At 51.1% G+C, this 27,171-nt stretch overlaps 1 protein-coding gene across 4 annotated transcripts in view; it reads right to left on the bottom strand.

Moving 5' to 3' along the window:
• Nucleotides 1-1,197: 1,197 nt before the first annotated feature.
• LOC100121600 (GATA-binding factor C) overlaps nucleotides 1,198-27,171 on the bottom strand; it is a 37,009-nt gene continuing 11,035 nt past the window's right edge. For 2 of the 4 annotated variants that reach the window (XM_031923170.2, XM_031923177.2), the window contains exons 4-8: nucleotides 26,469-26,614; nucleotides 11,068-11,211; nucleotides 5,054-5,252; nucleotides 4,707-4,915; nucleotides 1,198-4,616 (exon numbers count right to left, since the gene is read on the bottom strand). In XM_031923170.2, the coding sequence (XP_031779030.1) occupies nucleotides 4,590-4,616; nucleotides 4,707-4,915; nucleotides 5,054-5,252; nucleotides 11,068-11,211; nucleotides 26,469-26,614 (725 nt within the window). In that variant the 3' untranslated portion in view covers nucleotides 1,198-4,589. The remainder of the gene's footprint in view (nucleotides 4,617-4,706; nucleotides 4,916-5,053; nucleotides 5,253-11,067; nucleotides 11,212-26,468; nucleotides 26,615-27,171) is intronic. The other 2 variants (XM_031923173.2, XM_031923176.2) reach the window with 2 other exon arrangements.

Genomic DNA, 27,171 nt, shown 5'->3' with positions numbered 1-27,171 from the left:
TCGTGCGTGGAGGAAGGGGGGAGAAGCGTGAAAATGGAAGGGTGGAGGCGATTCGATACGAGCCGATTCCGTAGTTTCGGAAAAAAGCCCCCTCTGTATATTTCTATACCAGTTTTATTGCGCTGCTCGCGTTAACGTCGGAATTTATGCGAGTATTATAGCAGCGCGCGGCGATATAAATTTATGGCGAGCGTTAATAAAACGAGTTACAAATAGGCTTAAGTGCATTAGCAGCTTGAATATTATATTCACGACTAATAGAAAACCATATAAATACTCTGTATATTATGCGTCGGCGATAAGGCTGAAAAAAACGTCATTAGCATCTCTCTCTCTCTCAAAAATAGTCCATCCCGCATCATTTATGGAAATCGCCTCGCTCGTCCCCCGGCAAGCATCACCGCGCGCATAACCCAATAAATTAGCGATTCTGCGCTCGTTCCTCAATCAAGTGCTGCGCGGAGAGAGAATCCCGGCTCTGGTCGTGCCGGATTTCGCAAAAATCCCTCTATACTCCCAAGACAAATTGCAGGTTCTGCTCCCCCCCCCCCCCCCTAGCTACTGCAAACTCGCATAATATCGCCCGTGTCATCCTATACCCACGCCCGACGTTTTAATTACCGACGTAACGGTAGCGAAGCGAGTCGAGAAAACTGACCGATCACGTCCGGATTTTCCTCCCGGTTCAGGTGCATAACGGAGCTGGTAGTTGCTTCGCAATTATTAGATCGTTCTCGGCGAGAGGAGAGGCTACCCCGCCGCTGCTTTAATGGCCGTGTGTGTATTTATTGGAGCAGTTATTACTCGGCAGAATTTATTCTTTTGCAGCGCCCGTTGATGCGCGGCTCTTTCTCTCGAACGACGTTTTTGAAGCGCGCGCGATCGCGGGGTATTTTTAGAATAAACCGCTTCGAGAGACACGCGCGACTATTTGTCTTATTTAGCGGAGGCTTTATTGAAAGGAGTGATGGATTTTATGATGTATCTCTCTTTATTGCTGGAAAAAAGCGAATGCAAATTTTAAAGCTCATTATGCGCTTGTCAATAAACAGTAATTAATGATTCATTACTTACGTGTCGGGTTTTTTTCGTCGAAACTCAGATGCGCGCGTGCGAAGAAAAGAGGATGCGAGAGGAAGTCAAAAAACTTGTGAGACGTGTTGCAGACGAAATAAACAGAAAACTGGAAAAATCCACTATGGTGTACGATTTATCGTTTAATTTATTTTAAGTTAAAACTTTTTTACAATCATATCTTACATACATTTTTACACCGTTTGTGTCGTTCGGCACGAGGCGGCTATATTTCTTCGTCGCTCTCGCGCGGCTCGATTATATTTTTCTCTCTGTCTCCCTTTTTGTTTTCCTTGCTGCTCGTATTCCGCATCAAACGCACATCTCTTCCTCATTCTCCCTCTCTCTCTCTCTCTCTCTCTCTCTCTCTCTCTCTCTCTCTCTCTCTCTCTCTCTCTCTCTCGTATGTGGTGCTGCTGAATCTTCTCTACATTGCGCGCGCGTACGTCACGTGTGGGTGTCTCCGTGTGTAGCTCTTATACATAGTGTTTACTCGAGAGCTTACTTTTCGAGAGCGCTCGAAAAAGGGTCTCACCTTGTCGCCCTCTGCTTTGTTTCTTTTTCGATGAAAAAAAATCAATATTATACGGGCTACACGCTACTCCCTAATAATACTACGATAGATACCTTTCCACATGTCGGAAGGTATGAACGCTCTTATATCCACAATATATCTCTCTCGTTTGTGTCTCGCGCACGTCGTGGGTATGTGTGTTGTGTTAATGTGTCTTGAATTGTTCTTTTGCCACAAGTGCGATATTTTTGAAAAATTCCAAAGTTCTCGCGCGGCTTCTTTCTCTCAGTCTTGCTTGTTTTTTGGAAAAATCGCTGCGATTGCTTTGTTGCTCCTCTCGACGCGGCGAGACTCGCCGGACGACGACACCTCGTTTCTCGCTTCTTTATACGAATGAAGAAATTGAAAAATCACAATGTGTTTATGTGTGAGAGTGTGTGGGTGGTTTCGACGACGCGAATGCGTGTATGTGTATGGGACGAGTCTCCTCTTCGTCGTCGCTCCACATCGCGTTCACTCGCAATGGGAATATTTTTTTTTTTTGACTTCTTTTTTCCTTTTTTCTGTTTTGCTCTTTTACCTATTTTGTATCTTTATATAATAACTTCTCTTAATACTTTTGACTATCTATCGTTAAAACGTTACTCGATATTCAATTGCTATAGTTGATTTCTTGTTTGTATGCACAAAATGCGGATATACCACACTAATATTATTACAATAATGTATAACACGATACACAATCTCGAAGATACAAAATTTACACTTTAGCTCTCTCTCTAGCTCTCACACGCACTCATCCTTAAACATATGTACGCTCGAATATTTTTAACTTTTTGCTCTCTGTCGGTCTCTCTCTCTCTCTCTCTCTCTCTCATTCTCGCACAGCCTCGCGCGACTACAAACGTTAATTATATGCATAGTTTTGAATAGCTATAAATGATCGTTGGGACGACGCGCGAGCCTTCCCTCTTTCTCTCTCTCTCTCTCTCTCTCTCTCTCTCTCTCTCTCTCTCTCTCTCTCTCTCTCTCTCCGGTCATCGAAAAATCACGGACTGAATATACATCAATATAGAAGAATCTCACACATATATACGTGCATACAATGGCGCGATCGCTGAAGAGGAGAGATCGATATATAATTTATAAACGTATATTTTTTTTCTCTATATAACTAACCATTTACAACACACGAAACGACTGTATTGGTTCGGAACGCCGTCGGACGGCCGGCTCTGCAGGGCTCTCTTTCTCTCTTGGAAAATGGATTTGTTCTCCCGATCGAGCGGCGTCGTCGGTAGGAATTCCCTTCGTGGCTCGAAGGGACTTTCTCCCGAGAGAAGAGAAAGAGAGGAGAACAAACCCATCTCGAGAAGCGGCGACGCAGAGCGTCGGCTGTCCGGCTGTGGAAGCGCCCCGGGGAAACATCATCATCATTATCATCATACACTTTTGTTCATTACTCTTAAAATTGCACGATACACCTTTGATCAAAGGGGGACAGGCTAAAATCTCGAACGCTTTTATTTATGTATACGCACAACACAGCTCTCCTCGGCTCGCTGCCGTCGGTCGTCGCGCTCTCCCTCTCCCACTCTCTATATCTCCGAGTAGACTCCTCGCGGCCGACGGACGGACAGAGTAGTCGAGACTTTGGACTTGAGTTTATATCGTTTGCACGTTAGTTTTGCTCGCTATTCTTTTTCTCGGTCTAGACGAAACGCCGATCGCTCTAGGGCTGGGAGGACCGGGACACGCGGTTAATTGTGTAATTATATAATAATTTGACTAAGCGGCTAAAGTAACCGCGGGGCCTCGGTCTCTTCTCGCCAGGGAGAAACTCGGCGGTCGTTGGGGGGGGGGGGGCAAATCGCGTTATTTTTCGGGACAAAATCCGAAGAGACTGCGCTGCTGCGGACCGGAGACACGAGAGTAGAGCACGAGAGCTCTGGAATCTCGGCCGACAGTCGGAGCACTCATGAATCTGACCACGAGCCACCTACGCTGCTCTCCCGCGCTCACTCGCTTCCTTCCGCTCGTCGCGAAAGCAATCATAATCATTGTCATCATCTTTGCCGCCGCCGCCGCCATTGTCGTCGTCGACCCATCATCATGAAAGAACAAAAAAACTACGAAAAGAAAGGAACGAAATGTAGGGAGAAATCCGCTATCGCCGCGTACATGCGCGCCCGGGGTAGGCGGAAGCGAGAAAAACATTGCAACTCTCTCTCGCACTTTCACTCTCTTGTATACGCTCGGCAATTAATCCTCACTCGCGCATCTTATACTTTTTCTTTATCTCAATTAATATTTATACTCGTTATAATTATCATCATAATATACGATATAATTGTGCTGCTATGTACAAGAATCGTAAGACTCGATACAAGTATATAATTAAGAGCTGACTTCGTTTGTACTTGGGGCCGGGGCTCGATGGACCCTAAATGTTATTTTGTTCTGTGTTCTCGAATCCTTGTATGTACTCGCGCAGGGCCGTCCTCTTGTGTCTCGGTACTTTATTTCCCTCTTCAATGCTTTATACTATACATATGTACACATCATGGAACTCGTCGTCGTCTTCTTCCCTCCGCTCTCAGCCCTCCGAAGCACGCCAACGACAATGTATGCATATGAAGAAAAAACGGATAACTCACACTCGCTCCTGCGTACACGGACAGCTGTGTCTCATAGCCTCTCGTGCGCGGTTACCGTTGCGTAGGAAGTAAGCGAAAGCCTTTCTCCTTTCCACCGCGTGTGCGCACGTGTATACACACCGAGCTCACTCTGTCCATCGTCAGGAGCGAAGACAAGGAGCAGGACGAGGAGGAGGAGGAGGAGGAGGAGGAGGAGGGGGAGCAGGAGGAGTAGGTGGTGGTGGTGATCAAGAGTATCTTGTGTCTGTGTGTCTTTTTCACGTGAGGTGGGCTGTGTCCAGGAGCCTGTCTTGGCTGGGCCGCCGCTGCTCTGCATCATCGGCTTAGTGCGCGACGCTGGCCGTTCATGTGTACTCGGATCGCCAGCCCGTCTGCAACAGCAAGGAGAAAAGATTCGTCCGCGTTAGATACAGCTCGCTCTTCGCTCAGTTTTGGCTCGTAACAGCGTCGCTTCAACTCACCATTGCGTTCGTCGTTGCGGCCAGCTGGAGCCCCTGCAGACTCGTCATGTGGTGCGAGTGCGAGTGGGAGTGGGAGTGCGGGTGGATCGGCGGCGGAGCCGGCGGCGCGAAGCCCTGGTGCAGCGAGCCGGTGACGCCCACGCCGACGCCCGTGTGGTACATGTAGTGCTGCATCGCTGGGTGCATCGTGTGGTGGTGCTGCGAGGTACCTGGAACAAGTCGCGAGATCGAGGGAGCGCTCGGTGAGATGAGGGCGGTAAAAATCGTAGGTGCAGGGAGCGGAGGTCTCTTTGACACTGGATACGGGAGCGGCAGGGGACAAAAGACTGATCGATGCGTGCACTTACGATACTCGCTCATGGGCGATCCGAATCCGGAGTGGAAGGGCTTGTTGTCGAGGTCCAGGTGCCCGGTGGCCTTGATCATGTCGCCCATGACGCCGCCGAGTCCGAGGCAGCCGCCGGCCTTCTTCTTTTTGCTCTTCGACGAGAGCTTCCTGTTTCGCGTCTGGATGCCCTCCTTCTTCATAGTCAGCGGCCGGTTGACCTGCAACAATCGTAGACAACAATTCGTTGAGAAATCTCCTCGCCTTATTTTCGTCCTCACTCTCATAATCATCATCATCATCATCGGCGCACTTTTTGCGCTCTCTCGGAATAAGGGTCGTGATTTATCGCCGCGTTATCTCGCTCGCACTCGCGGCGCATAGCCTAGATTGAAATAGTCGCAGCCGAATAAAAGAGCGGCATTGTGGGACTATCGCGCGACGCCATCGTCGGCTTTTATAAATACGGACGTTGCCGCTGCCGCTGCTGCAGCGCGTAACTTTATCGGCGCGGATCATCAGCAAGGGTTAACGGCCCGCTCTCTCTCTCTCTCTCTCTCTCTCTCTCTCTCTCTCTCTCTCTCGCTCTCTCTCGCTCTCGCGTGATGCATTCTTGAAAATCATCCCGTGCCCTCGAGAGAGAGAGAGCGAACGTCGGTAATTAAGTCGAGCAGTGCTGAATTTGCGCTCTGAGCTCTCGTACACTGCTGCCTCTTTTTCCTCCTCCTCAGTCGTCGCCGCCGCTGGAGGAATGGTAGCTAGGGAACAGATACAGTGTCTCGCGCGCGCGGACAATAGGAAAATTCCGATACACAACAACATCGGTATATCGCAGGCCGGCGGTAAAAGCCAGTATAATTACAGGATTAACACGGCCATTATTCAATCCGCGCATATAACGTATGCAACATACATCGCTCCGACAAGCTCCACTGCTCTCCATACGCACGGACGTATATGCGTGCAGTTTTCGCGCACGAATAATAAACAAGCCAGTATCGATTTTTCGACACACATTTCACTATTCCGCGATATAGAGGCGCATGTATTGTAATAGAGAGCGTTCGCGCGCATCGCCTCGAGCACAGAGTTTGCGTATAGCTACATATACGTTGCCGCGATGAGAGCCGAATATTAAAAAAATCAGTCAAGGCCGCGGGATTCATATTGCTGAAACAATGCGCTGCCGCCGTGTGGCAGCTCTAGCTCTCTGACGCAACGTACGGCGCAGCGCTTGTTCTCTCCGTCTCTCTCTCTCTCTCTCTCTCTCTCTCTCTCTCTCTCTCTCTCTCTCTCTCTCTCTCTCTCTCTCTCTCTCTCTCGGAGCCGCGCGCTGTCGATTGTACACGAGAGCGAGCGCGTGTGCATGCAGCGCGATCGATGTGCACGCGAGAAATTTATGTTTGCGCTTATTTCTCCCGTATGCGAGAGATGAAGAAGACGCGAGCGCAGTGTGCACCGCTATGAATAGGCATTAGAAAACGAGGATTATTAGCATGCGGGGATTTGCGTAAACTTTCTTTCACGGGCGTCTGAGTTTTATCCAGCTCTTGCTGCGGCGGAGAAATAAATCCAGCGCGGACACGCCGCGCGCTCTCGAGAGCGAAAATTGCACACGTAGAGCTGCAGAAAGAGAGAGAGAGAGAGAGAGAGAGAGAGAGAGAGAGAGAGAGAGAGAGAGAGACGGCGAGCAATTAAGGAATCCCTCAGATTCTCGGTAGCGTCGCAATTATAATTAACGAATCGACAGCAGCAGTCCTCGCTCAATTCTCCGCTCGGCTGTGCTGCAGCTGCTGCGCTTTTCCGTGCGTGACGGAGAAATTTTGCGTATACGCGAATGTAAATTCATTTTTTCCTCGCACTTTTACTTTTCACGTATCACTATGCGTGCAGCGCATGGGAGATTTCTCGCGATTATACAGTGCGGGCGGAAGAACGAGCGAAAATCACGTAGGGAGAGCTGCGGTGCATTGGATTTTCGGAAAAACTCGCGCTGACTCACTTATCGATGCCACCCGCGCGGCCCGAGTAGTATGCAGCAGCGGCGCACACACACACGCCGAACGCGCGGGGGAGGGAAGAACTCGGCGCACTTGCTCTTTGTAGTCGCCGCGACGTGACGCAACTGCCAACTCTCTGAGCTTCTCGGTATTATAATGCCCCGGCATATGTGTGTGTGTGTGTGTATGTATCGCCGGCGCATAAATCGCGAAGCGCGCCTATGACGTCCTCTCTCTCTCTCTCTCTCTCTCTCTACGCGGTCAACGACATCGTGCGCGGCCAGTTTTTCGGAATCATGCGATTGGCCGAATTAGAACACGGTGCGTTCTTATTTGAAGATATGCCGCCGCGCGAGATCTCGTCTCTGCGCCGTCGAGGAGGCCGAATTGAATTTCGCCTCGTTGAGGGAAATTGGACTGGTGCCGAGAGAGCGAGCGAGAGACGAAATTTCGGCTCGCGGCTATGCAGTGACCCCGAGAGCGCGCTCGACTTGTTTTGTTTGCGCGCGTGCTTTTTTTCTCCAAGCGCATAAATCAGCCGTCGCAAAAAAGCAACAACGACGTCCCAAGGTAGCAGCAGCAGCTATACGGCGTTCCTCGAGATATCGCGCGAATTGACGTTAATTGCAATATACTCTCGCGGCGGCCGGTACAGGCGCACCGGAGAAAACTCCCGGCGACCACCAGTGGACCTCGAAAAATCGTTTGTCTCCGCGATGGATCTCCTCCTTCTCTCGCACGGGAGATAATAGTCCCGCCGTTAACGAGAAGGACTTGCTCGGGGGCTGCGCGTGTATTTGAATACAATGCGCGCTCTTTTAATCTGAAAGGCCGAAAGTGCGGTGGAGGTGCAAACAAAAGAGACGAACGCCGATTGATGCGGTCACACACGACGCAACCGCGCGTTCCCTGCATACGAGACGGCGCGGAGAGAAGGAGCTGCGACTCCGCGAATGCTCAATGAACGCGCGGGCTTCATTGACCAATTCGTAAGCCGCTCGCGGAAACGGCTCCTCTCTCCTCTCCTTTATTTATGTGTAAACCTCGAGCGACGACGCGATCTCACGTTTCTCCTGCCTACGCGTATATGATTTTCATCCGGGAGAAAAACCCGCGGAGCGCGATAAAATAATAAGCCCGCGCGCGGAGCAGTCCCGAGAATTTTATCGGCGCGTATGGGAATAAAAATATATACCGACAAAGCGAGCTCGCCGCATAAGTTGAATATGTGGCGGCGCGTCCGCGCACGTCGAATACTAATCGCGAGACAGGATCGAGGACTGCCGTGCGCGCGCTATAAGGGCGCCTTTAACGTCGCTTCTGCGTAATGCGATTTTATAACTTCCTCCGCCAGCGAGAACCGGAAAAATTTCATGCGCGGATTTTATGTATTAAAAAAAAAAGAAACGAAGAAGAAGCCGGCGCTGGTGGGGGACGCATCTAAAACTGTAACGCTTATCGAGCGCGCGATCGAGCGTATTTTCGGAGCGCGGAAGATTGCGATCGGCGCCGACAGGCTGGTCTCTGTGCTCTCTCTCTCTCTCTCTCTCTCTCTCTCTCTCTCTCCCGGCTTTTCCGCGGATCGTTATATGCGTGCGTACACTTTTTCATTTTTTATCAGGCCCTTACTCGCGTGCGCGTTCTAATTTCGTTTCCGCGAGCGACAGATGTCCCGCGCGACGCGATGCTATCTTCTCTTGCGGACGGTGGGTGTATTAATATTGCCCGAAAATCGCGAGAATCCTATGGAGTGATTTCGAATCACGCCTTTTTTTCGCGTCGAAGCTTTGCTTATCTTGCACGACGAACGAGATACGTAATCAAATATGGATGTAGAGTATATCCATAGGCGAGCGGACACAATGGAAATCGAAGATTACGGCCTCGAGTCAGTCCGCACGTACAGGCATGTGTGCGATGTGCGCAGAGGCACGACAATGGAATTTCTTTATGGGATAGCATTCATACGCGTGTGTATCCGTACGAGAGGCTCGTGACGTGCGGCTTATCTCTCGCTCCGAAACTTGATTGACAGGAGTCCCGAGTCTCTTGACCCGAAAAATATCTCCGACGCGCGACACAGTTTTCTTCTGCTGCTGCTGCGCCGAGGGTTCGTAAGCGCTTTTGTCGCCGCGGCGGGTTTTTACGTGGGGGGAAAAAATATACGTATCGCGCAGAAATTTAATTAACGTCAAAACAAGATTTCACCTGCGTTTGTGTGTGGGTTGACAGCTCTCGGCCGAAATCTAAATACCAAAACGACGGATCGCGTTACATGAATTTATGCTAATCCCGTTCCGTTAAAAAAGAAACGGCTTCGAGAGAAAGTGTATATCGAGTGTAACAAAGGGCGCAGGAAGCGGCAGTTTATCCCCGTCGTAGCTGGATTTTTGCAAATTCGAGGGAAAAAAGAAACAGCCGCGTGTGTGTACACATAGACCTAACGGTCGGCTTGCGTGCGAAGACGGCGTCCGTTTATCAGCCGCGGCTCGACGCGGGAAAAAGAATTCCACGTTTTTCAAGCGTTTGTTCGTTCTCCTCTCTCTCTCTGCTCGGGTCGAAAATTAGAATTATCGTACGTACACAGGCCGAATTTATTCTTCCTCCTCGTCGCGACGCGTCGCAGTTCGCCGAGCTCCACTTAATTAATGATTACCAGGAAACATGTGCCTCTCTCTATATATAAACGCACACATAGACAGAGAGAGAGAGAGAGAGAGAGAGAGAGAGAGTCGGTCTCTCGCGCCCCCGAATTCGTCCCCCGACGTGTCGTACGCCGTCGCGCCGCGCAGATTCCAGCCGATAAAGCAGCCCCTCGGAGGAGAAGCTTCGAGGAAGAGAGATTCCGATGAAACTGTTGTCCGCGGCCGGCTAATTAGACGATTAATTGATTTTACCTGCTCAGCTGCTGCTGCTACCGCTCTTGCTCCGGCTGCTCTCATTCGGCTTATCCGATATCGCGAGCGTGTACCTACACGTCCTTCTTTATTAACGCGCCGAGCGATTTTCGGTCCCCTTCCGCAGCGACGACGAGATAGTCATGAAGCTCGAGAGCATAGAACGTCATGCACGCTCGATTAGCGCGACGATTAAGAGCGCATGCGCAGTCGGCCGCGGCTTCGAGAGACAGAAACTCCTTGTGCTCGCGCTTGCGAAAACACGTGCGCGCGAACTCGTGCGCCAATTAACGGACGAGAGATTATCTGGCGCCTCCTGCACGGGCCATTTCAGCGGAGGAAAAGCCGCGCTTTTTGCCGACTCGTATATAGGAGCACGTACGCGGGTGGTCGGCGTACATCAATGTGCTTTTTTTCCGCGAGACAATACAGCGCAAGCGCTTCCGTTTCTCTCAGCACCTCCCATCGTCAGGATACACTCGACTGTGTCGAGGGCGCACTCCGTAACAGATACTCGTGCGCAGCGGCTAGGGCGACAAAGGGACACTACTACCCGCCTCTCGACGCGGCACAGTTCAAAAGTATACGGAGGCAAAAGTTCGCGACAGTGTGCTCACGAGGAATATCCGATTGCCCGAGACGCATCGATTGGGGATCCCTCTCTCTCTCTCTCTCTCTTTCTCTCTCTCTCTCTCTCTCTCTCTCTCTCTCTCTCTCTCTCTCTCTCTCTCTCTATTGTGATCGGCGCTTTTCTTCTACACACGAGAGAGAGAGAGAGAGAGAGAGAGAATCCCATGATCGGGGCGCCTGAATCACCGGCGTATTAGCACACTGCCGACGTCCGCAGAAAAAGGGCTTCCTGTGTCACACGCAGTTGAGCACGCTCGGCGCATCCTGAGTCGCGAGGGTGGCGCGCGAAAAGCGCATTAATTGGAGCCACGCGTCAATTATGGGAAACTTATCGCCTCCGCACGTGGATATAGATATTGCATTCACGCGGGGGAGATCGAGTTCCGAGGGTGCATTGTTTTGGAAACACGCGCTCGCTACATACGAAAGAAGGAAAAACCAGTTCCGATGTATCTGGGTCTGCTTTCATCTCGATACACGCATAAAACGGGCTACAGTGGTATACTTACGTTGTGAAGTTTGTAGTAGAGGCCGCAGGCGTTACAGACGGGCTCTCCGGCCTGGTTCCTCCGCCAGAGCGTCGTCGTGGCCGTCTTGCAGTTCGCGCAGCTCGTGCCCGCTCGTCTCGCGGCGCTCTGCAGTGACTGCTCCGACAGAAAGAGAAATTTGTCGTTAGTATGGTAAGGCTCTCGGATCGGCGACTATAATGTGCTCGAGGCATTTCGAGTCGCATCGCCGCCGCGAAAGAATCTCGCTGTTTCGCTGTATTTTCGCGTCTCCGTATATTATAATGTATCGCTTTCTCCCACGGGGAAAAAGGAGCATCGCTCAAAGCGGCTTACACGACTCGTAAGCCCTTCTCCAGGCGGCGCGTGGGCGCGGATGGGCCTCTTAATCCCTCGGAAAAAGCAGTCCCGGGGCCGACACCTGCCCTGCCACGCCGTTCGAGTAGCCGCTGCAAACACTTAACTAAAAAGCTCTATTATACCCCGAGGGACGCGCCGTCATTTTTCAACTCGGCTCTTTCTATCATTGGCTGCTTATACGCATCAGCTTCGAGCGCATTGTCCGCTGTGAGTGCTATCGAGTGGCTTCTTTCGAGTGCGCGCTCGAGCGGCTGATTAATTATTTCTCGGATGTTTTGGAAAATTCACTCGACCGCGCGTATATTAGCTTTGTGTACATGCTTACGAACACACAGTCCAAGAGAAGCAGAAGAAGAAGGACACAATGACGGACTCGCTAGGATCACTTAACGGATGACACAAGGCGCTCTGCGTGTCCTTTGATCGCGGTGCATACCTGGACGCTCTCGGGGAAAAACTTTCCTGAATGGCGAATTTCGCCGGGGAAATTAGGGGCTCTTTGTGCGCGCTCCTGCCGCCACGTCGCCTCGCGTTTGCGCCGCTCCGAGAGAGAGAGAGAGAGAGAGAGAGAGAGAGAGAGAGAGAGAGAGGCGGGCGCTTTCCCTAAATACTTTCCCATACACGTCCAGTCGGAATGTAATCAGATTTTCGTTCTCGCTCCGATCGCCTATCTCCGCGGCAGGAAATTAAAAAACTTTCCCACCTACACGTGTATAGAAATCGTTCCCCCGAGGCGTCGCGCTGCCATAACGATCGCGGAGCAAACATCGAAAACATCGAGAGCTGAGGAACTGTCAAAGCAATCGCCGCGGTAAATTAATATAAGAGGAACGATCGAGCTTGGCGCGAAAGAAGCGGCGCCGTTTGTGTGAGTAGAACGCAAGCCGGGGGAAAATGGAGGCGCCGCGTGTGTAATCGTGCCTTATCGCCGGGATCTTATCCGGCGGCGGGGGTGGGCCGAGGGAATCAATACGCGCCGCCGGTGTGCGGCGAAGGGAGCGCACCCCCGCGGGCAACACCTACGCCTACACACACAGACACAGAGGCGTATAGGTTATACACATCTGTGCTCTAGATCTCGGCGACATTTGCTCCTCGCAAAATGGAGGACGAGCCACGGCAGCGTGAGACCGGCAATTTATTATGCAAATCGCGCACACCGACACAATACACACCGAGAGGAGAGAGGAGAAGCTATGCGCGAGAGTAAGAGAGAGAGAGAGAGAGAGGAGAAACCGGTTGCCACTCGGAGGCAGATCCCCGAACACTGACGGATATGACATTTCTCAAGTTCTCACAGCCTCTCTCTCTCTCTCTCTTCTCGTTTTGCCAGCGCTGCCCGCTGCGCGAGCGAGATCGCGGCGATTTCTTTGCATTTATTTCGTCGCTCGCGCAACAGCTCTTCCGAGTATTCCGCTGCCGTTCGCGCATACCGCGAGCTGAGGGAGCTTTATTAATTCCGAGCGAGCGAGCGGCGGGGATTATCGCGCGCGAGCCGAGGCTGCCGATTGAAAATTCGTATGCTAATGCCTCTACGCGCCGGGATCGCCTTTTTCTTGTAGCCCTGTATTGATAATGCCTGACAATGCAAGTTATGCAATCGTTATTATACAGAGTAGAGAGAAAGAGCGCTGCGAAAATTAGAGCGATGATGATGCAAGTATTGTATGTAGCGTATATCGGAGCTGTACACCTCTTGCGGAGGAAACAACTCCGCCGCCGCGTATTAACATTGAAAAATCGCTCAAGGTTGACCGCTCGCCGCGCGAGAGCTCGATTGAGTTATCGTCTCGTTGCGAGTATGCGAGGGCGAATTTTCGTACACTACTCTTATATACATGCCGATAGGAAATTATGAAACCGATCGCGACTCTGCAGTATAATACGCAAGGCTTTCGTAAGGCTGCTTTGACAAAAGCGAATGATCTATCGCCGGCCGTACGGTCAGCAGCCGCGGGGGCCTGTGTGTTGTATACACATAGATACACATACGTGTATTGCTATACACAGCAGAGGAGAGCAGCGGTAGTCGGTGGCTTTCGATAATTGGCTTCGGAGATGGTTTATCTCTCTCTCTCTCTCTCTCTCTCTCTCTCTCTCTCTCTCTCTCTCTCTCTCTCGCGCGCGCGCTGACTGTTTTATTAGCCCGGGACAATACGGATGCTCTCGATCGCAATTAAAAAGAATCGCCAGGCAAATAGAGGCCGACACAAAGGAGTATAGTCATTAGCCGCTTGGAAAATACACTCTTATAGTATTGTATACGCATTTCGCAACGCTATCCACCCGTCTCTCTCTTTCTCTCTCTCTCTCTCTCTCTTTCTCTCTCTCTCTCTCTTTCTCTCTCTCTCTCTCTCTTTATAAGTGCCCATTATTTTTCGATCGAGCAATAAACTAATAGCTTCGTTACAGGAGACGACAACGTGCGCCAACGTGTGTATGTGTGTAATATCAATGAATGACTTCTCGAATAATAAGAACCGATATTAATTACTCGCAATGACTCTCGATAATAGAAGGCTAATGCCGAATCATAACTATCGGCTTTTCCTCGAAGCGGCCACGCGCGCGCCGGGAATGTAATAGTATATCATATATCCTATACCCGCGACAAAAAGCACAGAAACTCGTTCCTCACAGACATTTTGGGCCAAAGTCGTATCCACTCACGTCTCCTCCTCGGCTCGAGCTCGCCTCCGGGAAACCCTTGGAATTCATCCGAGCCGCGGCCGATAAATTAATCCACGAGCATTTCGGCGGCGCTTAATAAGAGCCGGAGAGAGAAAGATACTACTCCGGGCGGCCACTTGAAATTCACCTCAGCGACGCAGAAAAAGAGTACACACACGCGAGAGAGAGAGAGAGAGAGAGAGAGAGAGAGAGAGAGAGAGAGAGAGGAGTACACAGAATTTTCCGCGGCTGCTGCTGTGTACCAGCGCCGTGTAAACGAGCATTTACGAGCAAGGCCGAGATAAGTATCTCTATATCCTTGACTAAATCGTGACTAGAAGCCCTCGCCGGTGAGCGAGCGAGCGAGCGATCAAGGAGACTCTTTCGCTGTGTGGAGAAGGGTTATCATACACGGCGATGCGAGATTCTTGTGTATAATATGGATATACGAATCGCCGGCGGAGCGAGTATCGACGATCGCGCATGACGAATCCGAAGCTTTCACAATGACAAAAAAAAAAGAAAATCGTAACGGTCCGCCGAAATACGACTCGCGGCTCGCGTATATTAAACGCCACGCTGTTTTGCTACTAGAGGCGCGATCGTAAAGGACGAGCTCGGACGATATAAATCGGCTCCGCTGCTGCTGCGAGCTATTCTACGTTTTAGCGCGGCCGAACAAAAAGATTTACATCGATGACGACGCCGAGAGGACTATACTCGCCAGATCGATACATAAATAAGCGAGCAATTACGTGCCTCCGTTAAAGTCCGCTGCTGAACGCGCGAGCCGATCTTTCTCTCTCGGCCGCGAGAGTCGAAGGTAAGGTAGCCTGAGTCTGCGCGTGGCTGTGTGTGTATACGCGAGCGTATACGCGCGCTTGTGACTGTGACAAGCAGTGGTACCACATTCCTAACACTAGCTCGGTGCACGCCGGCGTAAAGTCTCCCTCTCTCTCTCTCTCTCTCTCTCTCTCTCTCTCTCTCTCTCTCTCTCTCTCTCTCTTCTCTTTCTTTCTTCTCCCTCTTCGATTCGACGCACACACACAGCTGATACTGTATAATACGTAGAAAGGACTCTTGCCTCCGAAATCGGCGCGGACAACTTCATGAGCCTCGCGAGGCGGTACAATAGCATTACTTTGAGAGAAAAATCGCGTCCGAGACGATTATTCAGGGGAGTTAGTTAGGAGATGCGCGACAGTCCAATATCGGGAGTAACCTCGAGCGCATCGCCGCGCAGCCTCCAATCTATATGATAAACAGCTCTCTCTCTCTCTCTCTCTCTCTCTCTCTCTCTCTCTCTCTCTCTCTCTCGGTCTAGTTACACACACACACACACAAACACAGCTCGAGCGCACTGCATCCGTGTCACTCGTCGAGCGTTGAAGACACCTACGCTACCGGAAATTGGCCGGTGTCTCTCGCGACAAACTCCTCGAAAATCCTCCCGTATACACAGCTGCGTGAGCTCGCGCGGCGCTAATTGGTCATTAACATATAGGATTATTTCGGGGCCGCCACGCGGCGTCGTCTTTAATTAGCCGTATGATTTACGCGGCCGGTGGGTGTACGCTCTCTGAAGAAGCGCGTAAACTCGATTATTGCAACTACCGATCATGCACGGCTCTCTCAAAATATGATCCGAGCGAGAGGAGTTAGAGGGAGTCTCCGCGCGGGACGATAATGCGCGCGAGCGTGCGAACCCGTGAGAGCCGGGGTGAATTTATTTAAATTGCGAACGATGTTCCCTCGTGTTCAGCAGCTTCTTCTGCAAGCGAAGAGCGAGAGAGAGAAATCGAACAAAGAGAGGAGGCTGCTGCTGCAACCTTCGGAGGAGAGAAAGAGAAAGAGAGAGAGACAGGAGTTTATAGGTAAGACACACCGGGACTATCCGCGCGCACGCTCCTTCGATTTTTTTCTGTCGCTTCGCTTCTTTTTTCCACCGCTTCTCCTCTCTCTCTCTCTCTGCCTCCTTCTTGTTCCTCGTCGTTTTTGCATCGGAGAACCTCCCACGAGCTGCTTGAATAAGTCGCGCGCGATCTTTCTCTCTCTCTCTCTCTCTCGAGAACCGGCAATTTCTCGGAAATTGATCCTCGCCTGCCCCGACTTAATTTGTTTATTTATGACGTTATTAAAGCGACCCGCTGCCCCGCGGCTCGCCGCCTCTCCCTAATTGAAAAAAGAGCCGGAGTCGAATAGTAGCTCGACGCGATACACGCACGAAAATCGCGCGCTAATGAGGCCTGCAGCACCGGCGGGCGCGGACGTTTTCATCGACCTCGTTAGCGATCGATCTAGTCCGCGGAGCTTCGTAATCGTATTTACATGCGGTAATAACCGCGGAGCCCGGCTGTTAAATCACCCGTGCGAGATGAAGCTCCTCCCAAATAACACACCTCGCGCCGATTTACAGGACGGAAAAATACCCCGCTCGCGCGCGCTTGCGGATTTATCGACGCTTCTGCACCGTTATACAGATACACTCTTCCTGGACGCACGAGCAGCGGCAGTTCTGGAGTATGGTATTCACCTGTCAGTGGGCGACTTTATGCTTTGAGCAGAGGCGGAGATGTATCCGACTTTTCTCCGGCGAGGCGATACATCATAATCGGACGTCCAATCGATCAATGTTTTTCGGTTATACACACCGCGTGCCTTTTTTTCCTCCTCGCGTTGTGCGCTAGATACCTACACCCGCGATTTGTCGAAAACTATATCTCGTTAATTGAAACTTTATAACGTCGTAGAGCGAATGATCCTCGGCCACAAATCATCCGAGCGAACATTGTATGCTGAGCCGGCGTTACGACAAAGGCGCGCGTGTCGTCGCAAAACGAGAGAGCCGGGTAATAAAGAGCGACCGCAGCAGCCGGTCCGTTTCGGTAGCCGCGTGAATAAATTTTATTTATATTCCATTGAGAGGGAGAGAGAGAAGGCGCGAGGAAGTTCTTTCGGAGAGAGAGAGAGAGAGAGAAAAAAAGTGAGCCGCAGGGTGCACCTCGTAACTCACTGCCCACGCGTGTACCGTTCGCTGCTGCTGCTGCTCCTTTTCCCTCTTCCCCCCCCCCCCCCTCGCTTCTCAGAGACTCTCTGTCGATCTTCTCGCACTTGCGTGTGTAATGAAACGAAGCGACGTTACGCAAGAGATTTATGGAGGCGCGCAGTTTCGGTAGCCGCAAATGCAAATCCCCGACGATCGATTTTTCAGTCTTACGGCTCTCGCTCGCGCGCAAGCACTAATGCCGTAAGTAATTCGACTCGTTATTACGGTTATTCAACAAATTGTCTGCGAGCGCGCGCATATTTCTATGTGTGTACGTAAACTTGAATTATCCGCTCATTAATTACATCAGCATCGGCGGCGTGTATGTATACACGGGGGCTGCTTAGAATATGTACCGTTTTTTCTTAATGGCTCGCTCAGCCGGTATGTTTATATACAGGCGCGGGTATGCAAAACTCCGCGCGCGTAATACCGCGAGCGACTGGAATAATAAAGTGCGCTGAATCTCGTTCCGTAACGACGGACACTCGATACGATGCATTTTCGCGGAATGATCGTCAGGGAGTGGATGTGTGTGCGCCTTCGGAATAACGAGCTTTTCCGTTATAATTCGCCGATCATCGCCGCCGTTATGTGTGTCCGAGCTTTGCGCTTGTTTGGCGATTTTTCTCGTATACATATTAACTAGACGAAGCGCTAATTCAAGCAGAAGCAATTACCGGTTTATTGTATGCGGATAGCAGGAGAATTCGTCGCGCGCGCGCCAAGTCCATAAATCAAAGGCCGGCAGTTTAATTAATACACCAAAACGGCAAAAAGCCGCGCGCGGCGCTGGATATGCGCATACATCACTGCGCACGACGCGGAAGAAAAAACACCGCGTACAATCTCTTACGCGTTATATTGTCAATGTGTGTCCATATAATTAAAACTCAGCCGCCGTTCTTTTTTCCTCTCTTCTCTCGGATTTGCATAAAAACACGCACACAAGATCGAGAGAGACGCGTAACCATTGTTCCAGCGCGTATATCCGTTAGCGGCCGTTACGTAACGCTTCGGACAAATACGAAAACGCGAAATAAATCCTTTTCGCGAATGTGTATAAAGTCACTATATACCCACTCGGGGATTAATTCCAGCGTTGTGTGTGTGTGTGTGTGTGTGTGTAAAAATGCAAAGCGCCGCGCTCTCGTCGATTGTATGGAGATAGGCGCAGGCAGGTGTGCATCCTCTCTGAAAGTGTGCATTGATGAAGCGGTCGCGTCGGTAATTTTAAACGAGTATATATAGGTAATTCCCGAGACTCGCACGTACGTGCGGCCGAATTTCCAGCTTGATTTTCCGAGACTCGCGTGTATCGAGGATCGTCGACGGCTTTTTCCCCGGCTATCTATAAATTCAAGGCGCCGCGTATAGAAGCTAAACGAGCGCGGGAGAGCATAAATCTCGGATCTTTCAATAGCTGCAGTGCTCGTGCGCGCTGGTGTAGCTGCATTCGGTGCGCGTGTTTCCAACTCGAGGAGATATTCGCCGAGGCGCGGAAGTGTGTGTAGGAATTTTTCCCTTTTTCTGAAAATCGTCGTCCGCTTATAGTTATTGTTATAATTAATTAATTTTCCCAGAAGCGATAAGCTATCGAGTTTCATCATCGATACAATAATTAAACAGAAGCACGGAGATTACCGCACGCGCACACGCTATCGCTCGCACAAAAGCTCGCGCGCGAGGGCAAGGAGAGAAAAAATTTGAATGAGAAGCGCTCTCGATTCAGAAAAGGGGCATTACAATATTGAGATGCGTGTTAGGCTCGGCCCGACGATTAGAAATTGAAATCGCGGAAGCAGCTCCTTCGGACGAGAGAGAGAGAGAGAGAGAGAGAGAGAGAGAGAGAGAGAGAGAGAGAGAGAGAGAGAGGATGCGTCGAGTTATTTGTAATCCAGTATAGTTTTTCTATGCACATACAAGCTTGCCGAGAGATAAACACACGCGCAGTCCGTAATCAGTAGTGTATCGGAGACAATCTAGTACAATCGCACGTGGCGATAATGAACTCATAGTCGTCGCTCATAATCGCGGAGCGTTATAGGATTGGAAAATCGTGGCTCATTGAAAAGGCGTTAAATTACACAGAATAAGAGAGAGGGATCGTCCAGACGGACGTAATTGCGATTCCGGAGAGGCAATCTGCAGACGTATATAATGTACGGTGTAATGCGCAGCCTGTCGGCTCCCGCAGCGGGATTATTACCATAGTCGTTAATGGCATCATCCTCCGCTGATTTGCATACCGAGTCTCTCGCTCTTTATCCCGCGTTTCTGCCCCTTTTTCTCCGCGCTTCGTTCGCGTACTCTTCCAACAATGTTGCTCTTGTAACTTGTACACATCCACAATAGATATGAGCTCTCCGAGGAGGAGGAGGAGGAGGAGGAGGGGAGAGAAGCGTGTTAAGTGCGCTCCGCTGAACTTTTAGTCACGGCCACACCCAGGCTCTCGGCTCTCACCCACACCAGCGCGTGTATCTCGGACACCTGGGCTCCGAGAGAGCTGGCTTGACCCTTTTCTGCGGCTGCTTCGAAAAATAGCAGCTCGAGGCTGAATTCAATGTATGGCTTTCTGTGCAGCCTTATGGACGCGACCCAGTTTTATCGCGCTGCACTGAATTTTCCAAAACGGCGTAATCTTCCGCGCGGGTAATTCCCACTTAGCGGAGAGGAACAAATCCGCCACGACTGTGTATACGTGCAGCGTATGTGCAGCGCATAATTCAATTTCATTTCCAAGAATCTTCTCATCATTGTGTTCTATCGCGAGTCGGAGCGGCTATCACAATAAATTGCCGGCGCGAACTGTGTGCTATTTAAAATAGTCCCTCTCTCGCAGCTCGCCTGAGGCCGTCTCACTCTCTGCGCGCGAGCGTTGTGCAATACGCGGCCTGTATACGCATATACACACCGAGAGAGTCTGCGCTAGACAATGTGCAGACCTATATACATGCATACAGGTCCGTGCGCAGCGAGTAGTACACGGAGCCTGGTATCCTGTTCGGCTTATTGGGGCAAGGTGGCCGGCCTTTGATAGTGCGTCTTATCGTGCGCCACGAGAGTTGCTTTCCTTTTGAAGAATTAGCATTTCTCGTCGTCGCGTTTTTCGAGGGAAGGGGGAAAAAACGCGAGATTTATTAGCGACGATCAGAGCGCTTAATAAAACTGTCGATAGAACGATCCGCGAGATATTATTGAAAAGCCCATTCAATTTGTCTAATTAACGGTGCTCGAGACGCTCGTTTACGTATTACACGCAGACAGCTGCAGCGCGCACGTTGAAAAAGGCATTAGCTCTATCCATAAACTCGCAATTATGACGTAGTTTATTCGCGCACAAGTATGTGCCTTTCACAAATTATATCCCCGCGCGCGTTCGCTTAATTGCTCGTGTATAATATAGATACACAGAGACAGAGAGAGAGAGAGAGAGAGAGAGAGAGAGAGAGAGAGAGAGAGAGAGAGAGACGAGCTCGCGTGTATGAATATGAAAAACGTTGATAAACTTCGCCTCTCGCGCCAGCACGTGCGGCGAGTCTTCTTCCACAATGGGAAACGCGGAGACGCTTTTTCGCGACGGCACACAGCTGCACAATTAAAAACTCTTGATTTATCGGACTTTGGTATTTCTCAAGCGACGCGAGCCCATTAGAAAAAAATAATAATAACCGCGTACGTACGCGCACCGTTTAATTACACATTGTGGATGCATCAGGAGTACAACGTCGTGTGCATTCATTGCTCAATCGGAGGCACACATCAGCGCGAAAATTAACACTCGGCGAGTACGCAGAGGATAAAGTTCGCGCGACTTTCTTTCCCCGCGCGTGAATCACTCCGAGAGAGCAAAGACGGAGACGAGTCGCTGAGAGAAGGGTATACATGCGCTCGGCCGTGAGCCGGGAATAATTAGCGATAAATCAGCGGCTGATCGATACGTACTCGCTGTTGTTGTTCTGCCCCGCGCGATAATGCAAGTATTCAGAAAGCCATTCGTTGGAGCTCACAGACACGGTCAAGAACCCGCAGCCCTCGATGGGAGAGAAAAAAGCCGGGATAGTAGAGTTTGTTTGGATGCAGCGTTTCAATTGATCGGCTCGATAATGACACGCGGCTTCTAATGAAACGGCGCGCGAGCGAGAAAATTGTTATCCCGCTCCTGCTGTAATATCGCGTCGACTCAGCTATACACACTCGGAAACTTTCAGCGAGCTGCGTACCTATATAATATGAAATGAAACAACAAAGGTCTTAATTCGCCCTCGACTCTTGCCCAATGCGCTCGCAGTAGATACGCGTACCTATGTACATATCCCATTGATCTTGCATTGCGCCGTTTTTCTCTCGCGCGCGCGTGCGTCGTGGTAACGCCTATTAAATAGTGCTACAATGCACGCGATATTAGTATGCTAATGGGAACCGCGAGCTCGCGAGCGCGGCCCTCGATAATAAATGTTTCGCGGGTTCTTTACACAGTCAATTTGTATTTTACGACTGGAATAACACGCGGCGATCGAGCAGTCGAATGCTCGCGCGCGCGGCCCCCGCGTATAAATCTTCATTATGTGCCCTGCGCACCACAATGAGAGCTGAGAGAGAGAGCATATAAACGTAAGAAAGGAGGCCTAGTATGTATACCGCGTTTGTTTACGGCCGTGCGAATTATTTCGGAGAGTTAGTAGGCTGCTCGAATTATTCGTTATTGCTTATTTATAGGGCCATCGGCTTGTCGCTATTGTTGGGTCGGGGTATAGCGAGCGATCCGAACCGATGCTCTTTCTCTCTGCGCGCGACTAATTCCTCGTCCGAGATTCAAAGATGTTATTTACGACGAGTAAAAGTCGAGAAACAGATAGAATGTGCTTTCCTGAGCGTACTGCACACACACGTGTGATACGCACGCGATAGGCCGTAGCACCGTGTGTACAAAGCTCGTCCTCCATTTTGCGCTCGTGACTAATTAGCGCGCCGTGTACACAGACGGAGCGCCGCGGGAGCTGCTGCTGAATTAATCGATACGCCGACGTATTCCACTGCGCCATTTTCCACTCCCTCGTGTGTGCGTCTCGGTTTCGTGAGTAAAATGACCAAAAGTCCCGGCGACGCGCAATCGCGCAGACCGACTCGCAGGGCAGAACGCCTGCGGAATTGCTCGCCGCGCGTTTCCCCGCGTTTCCTCGGAATACGGCGTATTTATGCGCTCCGTCGCCACCGCCACGATAAATAACCCCGGCGTCGCACCCCAGCGCGCGGCCATTACCTGTCCGTCGCGCGGATATTCCTCGTTTACGAACCGGCAGCTCGTTAGCCCCCTGAGCGCCATTACGCGCGCGCGCGCGCGCAACCGACGAGATTTAGCCCTTTACCCTTTTTTTTTAATCACCAACGCGCTGGAGATTATTTAATACATTTTTCTGCCTCGAACCGGCGAAACTCGTTTTAATTGGCGCAAAATGATCTCGCGCTGAGTTTACGGTGATGCGTCCGAGAATGGCAAGCCACTCCTCGCCGTGTGTGCGTTATGTGCGCGGTGTACGGAGGGAAAATCGGCGAGCGCGCGCGCAAGTTAGCTCGTGCGCCTGCGCAAGCTCCGTATTGACTTTGCCCGCGCGAGAGCTTTCGCGCCGGCGAGAACAACGCGCTCGCGTCTTGTGCGATTGATTTTCACGCCGCTCGCTATATACTCGGTTTGATTTATGCTCTGGATTTTTCGGAAATCAGAGGTAGGGACAAAGCCGTAATAACGCTCGCGAGCTGCCGCTTTGTTTCTCCGAATCGCTCGAGCGAGTGTGTGTATGTTATACGCGGCTAAAAATATAGCGCATATATTGCCCGCTGTCGGCGGCGAACAAAGCGCCGCGACAATAGGCGAAATCCGATCCGCGGCTGCAGCATCCCCCGAAAATTTTGGCGAACCCCCGGACGGATGGGATTGGTCCTCTACTCGCCGAGGGGTTGTGCGAGATCGCGACCAATGATAGCGTGTCTCATGCCAGCTGCCGCGGGCTTCCTATATCTCTGCGTATATAGGTATACACACCCGGCTATAGCTGCTGCGGCACAAGGGCTAAGTATCCTGGGAAAAAGGATTCCCGGCTCCTCCTCGGGAGCCTTCTCTCCCCCTCTCGACGCCGATGTAGGACGGCCTCTCTTTCTTCTCCCGCGGTCGATAGAGCTTTTTCCGGCGCGCGCGCCCAAGCCGTCGCTCGATTTTCGCTCTCGAACACGTTCATTTTCTCGCTTATATACCAGCTGAATCGCATCCGCGACCACGAGCATGATGCAACGCGTGCTCGTCGCGTTGTTTCCCTTCGCGGCGTAATTTATCAAGACACGTACAGCAGCCCCGGCGAGAACGTGTCCTGAAATATTCAACCGTGTGTGTACAACGCACAGGAAAGCACACCTGTCTCTCGTGTGCGAGGAAGCTCCTCTCCGAATTTCGTCCGTACGTTTTCACGCCCGCGAGCAGCGTCTCTGCACACACGAGCTAGAGAGAGAGAGAGAGAGAGAGAGAGTTCAGGTAGCAGTACAGCGCGGGTTATCGGCTGCTCGCATCTCCCGCCGGAAAATGAATAGTCGCTCGCTCGGGGGCTACCGAGAGAGGCTGCTGCATTGTCTGCGAGACTCGCGCGCGCATTGTCCGAGGCGCTAAAGGCTTCATATACATGCCAGAGAGGCGGAGGCCCCATGTGCGCAGTGTATATACGTGTGTGTGTGTCGCCGGCGCGGTGTAAATCACGGGACCACGGCCGTTAAGAGGAATTCTTCGATAGCGCGTGATATCGGCCGGGGGAGAGAGATACGTACACACACACACAATTTATTTATCGCGCGGAGAGGCGTGAATCAGCGATTTCCCGGAGGAAAAGTGTCGACTGCGAGCGCGTCTGAATTATGCATAGCCGCGCGATGCAAATCAGCGCATTGTCGGCCATCCGTCTTTCGAGAATTCTCCTCGTGAAATCGGGATACGAAGCCCGCCGAGTTCGCACTTTGACTGCGACGTGAAGAGAGAGCGTAATATGCTCGCGCGCGGATTAATTTGAGAAAAGCAATCTCTCTCTCTTTCTCTCTCTCTCTCTCTCTCTCTCTCTCTCTCTCTCTCTCTCTCTCTCTCTCCGACGAGCTTCTGGACAATAATGCGATGCTTTATGCCGAGCGGCGGTAGCGCGAGGGTATCAGTCGAGGCAATTAGATGGGCGGCGGAGAAATAAATATCGGCCGAGAGCAGAAATTCGGCGCGTGAGCTATTAACTTGTAAATTGCTTCCGACTCCGGAGCCGCATAAATTTCGAGGCAAGACGAAGAAGAAGAAGAAGCTGCTGCTGCGCACCGGCAGTACATAAATAAGCCCCGCGCCGATATTGTGTATCGCTCTCGCTCTGTTATAATGCGCAAGCGCGCGTGTATACACGCATGAAATTGTGTAGGCCGCGGTGTTAACGGCGATTATTAATTAATTTCGAGGGGGCAGCTCGTCCGATTGCGATCGATTTGTCAGCCGGTAAAAAAAAGCGTCAGTCTCGCTCTCTGTCCGATAAATAACGCGGGAGTAGTGTGTGTATCTGGAACGCGATATCGATCGGGAGGAGACGAGACAATCGGGATCTATACTCTTTCGAAACACCGTTACGTACACACGCGCGCGGAGGAAATTTCTCTCGAGGCTTGTAGCGCGATCGATCATATACGCGCGTGGAACAATCGGAATGTGCATCGGTAACGAGGGCGATACATTTCTCTCGTTTCGTGGAGTATATTACGTGCAGAGGCCACCCGACGGCGTCGTCGAAAAAAGGAAGCACAAAGGAGCTGAGCGTCGAGCGAACAAAAAAAAAGCGAGTCGCCGAAAAATTTCCCAGCTGTTCTCCCGCGCTGTATCTACCGGCGGGATCAAACATGGCGGCCGGCTTCAACCCTTGCTGTGCGCGCGCCGCCTATCTGCGCCCCATCGCGGCGCGTAATGGGAGCCCTTCCGCGTATTGGACAGCCGTCTCTCTCTCTCTCTCTCTCTCTCTCTCTCTCTCTCTCTCTCTCACGTTTCACCTTTATTATACAAGCTCGCAATTTTTGGCTGAGTTTCTTCGTTCGACGTAATTTTCCGCACTAGTATAGCAGCTCGGGTATTTACATTTCTATACGCGTATAATACGCGCTGTACGCGAGAGAGAGCAACTGTCTGCTCGTACCGTTGGTCATAGATCGTATCGCCGATCTCTTTGTATACTCTACACAGTTTTTTTTATTACCGTCTACGCATCTGCGGCCCCCGGCGTATACGTAAATGCTCTCTCTCTCTCTCTCTCTCTCTCTCTCTCTCTCTCTCTCTCTCTCTCTCTCTCTCTCTCTCTCTCTCTCTCTCCAGGTCCGACAAAAACTCGGGCATATTGTGCGAAAGACATATGTCACCCGCACGAGCGTGTTTTACTCTTTAAAAATATCGCCTGGCGATGCGCAAGGGAGATTACGCCCGGCCGGGGGGTTGAGTATACTCAACGGAAATAGTTTTCGAATGTCTCTCTCTCTCTCTCTCTCACCTGAATTTTTCAAACCTATCAGCGATGAATTCGTCGGATAAAGACGCGCTAATGGAGACCCCTAATTTCCCTCACCTCAGCGTCATAATGTTACACCAATTTCAAAAAACGAGCAGTGCGCCGCATCGATTCTTATGAAAAAAAGAAGAAAAATATAGTAGGAGAAAAAACACAGAAAAAGAGAAAGAAACTCGGGGGCCAAATATTGTGACGGCCGACAGTCCCGCCCACCCATCAGTCAAGTCACACGCGCGCCGCGTGTAACCCTCGCTCGCTCGCGGTGAGAAAAGTCGACCTTTGTAATTTCGTTCGCGCTATACGTGTTCATTACGGCGAGCTCTCTTTTCGGTTGAAGAAACACACACACACACACACACACACACATAGAGCTCTCGCATAATGAGGCGACGCGTTTTACGAGCAGCCGGAATTTTACGAGGCCGTTCGCCGATCGGAATTTAATAACGCGAATAATAAAGTCGTCGCGGATCGAGTATGGGCATACATAACCCACACACACACACATCAGCGCGGAGTGAGCTCCAGAGACGAGTCACTCCCGCCACTGTGTGTGTATCGACCAATCCGCGGCGCGCGCAGTTGCCTCGGCGCAGCACTTCCGCTTTCTCTTACGCTGCATTCGAAATGCAGGAGCTGCTGCGCGCCTCGTATCGATTAATCAACCAGCGAGCGCGAGCGGCCATCGTAATGTAACAACGTGTAGATATACGCTCTACGAAAAACAGCGAGATTCTTCGCGATGAAGTGTCGAATGAGGTACTTACCAGGCGTCGTTTGGGTTTGATCAGCGGCCGGTTCTGGCCGTTCATCTTGTAGTAGAGTCCGCAGGCGTTGCAGAGGTAGTGGCCTGTGCCGTCTCGTCGCCAGAGCGGTGTCGACGTCGCGCCGCAGTTGACGCACTCGCGGCCTTCTGTGGGTATTCAAGCGAGCCCCGAAGAGCCGATTGGGTTAGCAATGTTCGTCCTTTTTCCACGAGTACTATGTGCGGAACGATTTCGAATGGGTCGCATTCCAAATCCTTCCAGAGTGACTTTCAAGCGACATTATAACATCTTGCAGCACGGAGTCGAGCGTCTTTGGGAACACTCGAGCCCCGCAGCGTGAGTTAATATCAATAATAATTGTATATAGCATGCAGAGCAGACAAACCATCACCAAGCGATTACCAGAGCAAAAAGCAGAAGTCTTAGTATACAAACAGTATAGTGGCAGTATTATCGGTCTCGCGCAGTACTTTTCCACTGATTATAGACGTTATATCATTGCGTCCGAAAAGGAGAGAGAGAAGAGATGTGTGCGGCGTTGGTGCACGAGAAAACAGTGATGAGAGGCAGGAAACAGGGGCTTGAGATAGAGGAAATTACGGTTAGGTGGTGGTGTTGTAGGCACGTATACAAAACAGTGCTGGTTTTCTCTCCCCCGCAAATCTTGATCTCCGCTGCTGCTCCCCTCGTTGCTGGTGTGCTC

Source organism: Nasonia vitripennis, chromosome 1 (assembly GCF_009193385.2).
Source record: "Nasonia vitripennis strain AsymCx chromosome 1, Nvit_psr_1.1, whole genome shotgun sequence".
NCBI classification, from domain to species: Eukaryota; Metazoa; Arthropoda; class Insecta; order Hymenoptera; family Pteromalidae; genus Nasonia; species Nasonia vitripennis.
The sequence above is the reverse complement of the archived record's forward strand: the minus strand, read 5'-3'. Positions and strand labels throughout refer to the sequence as shown.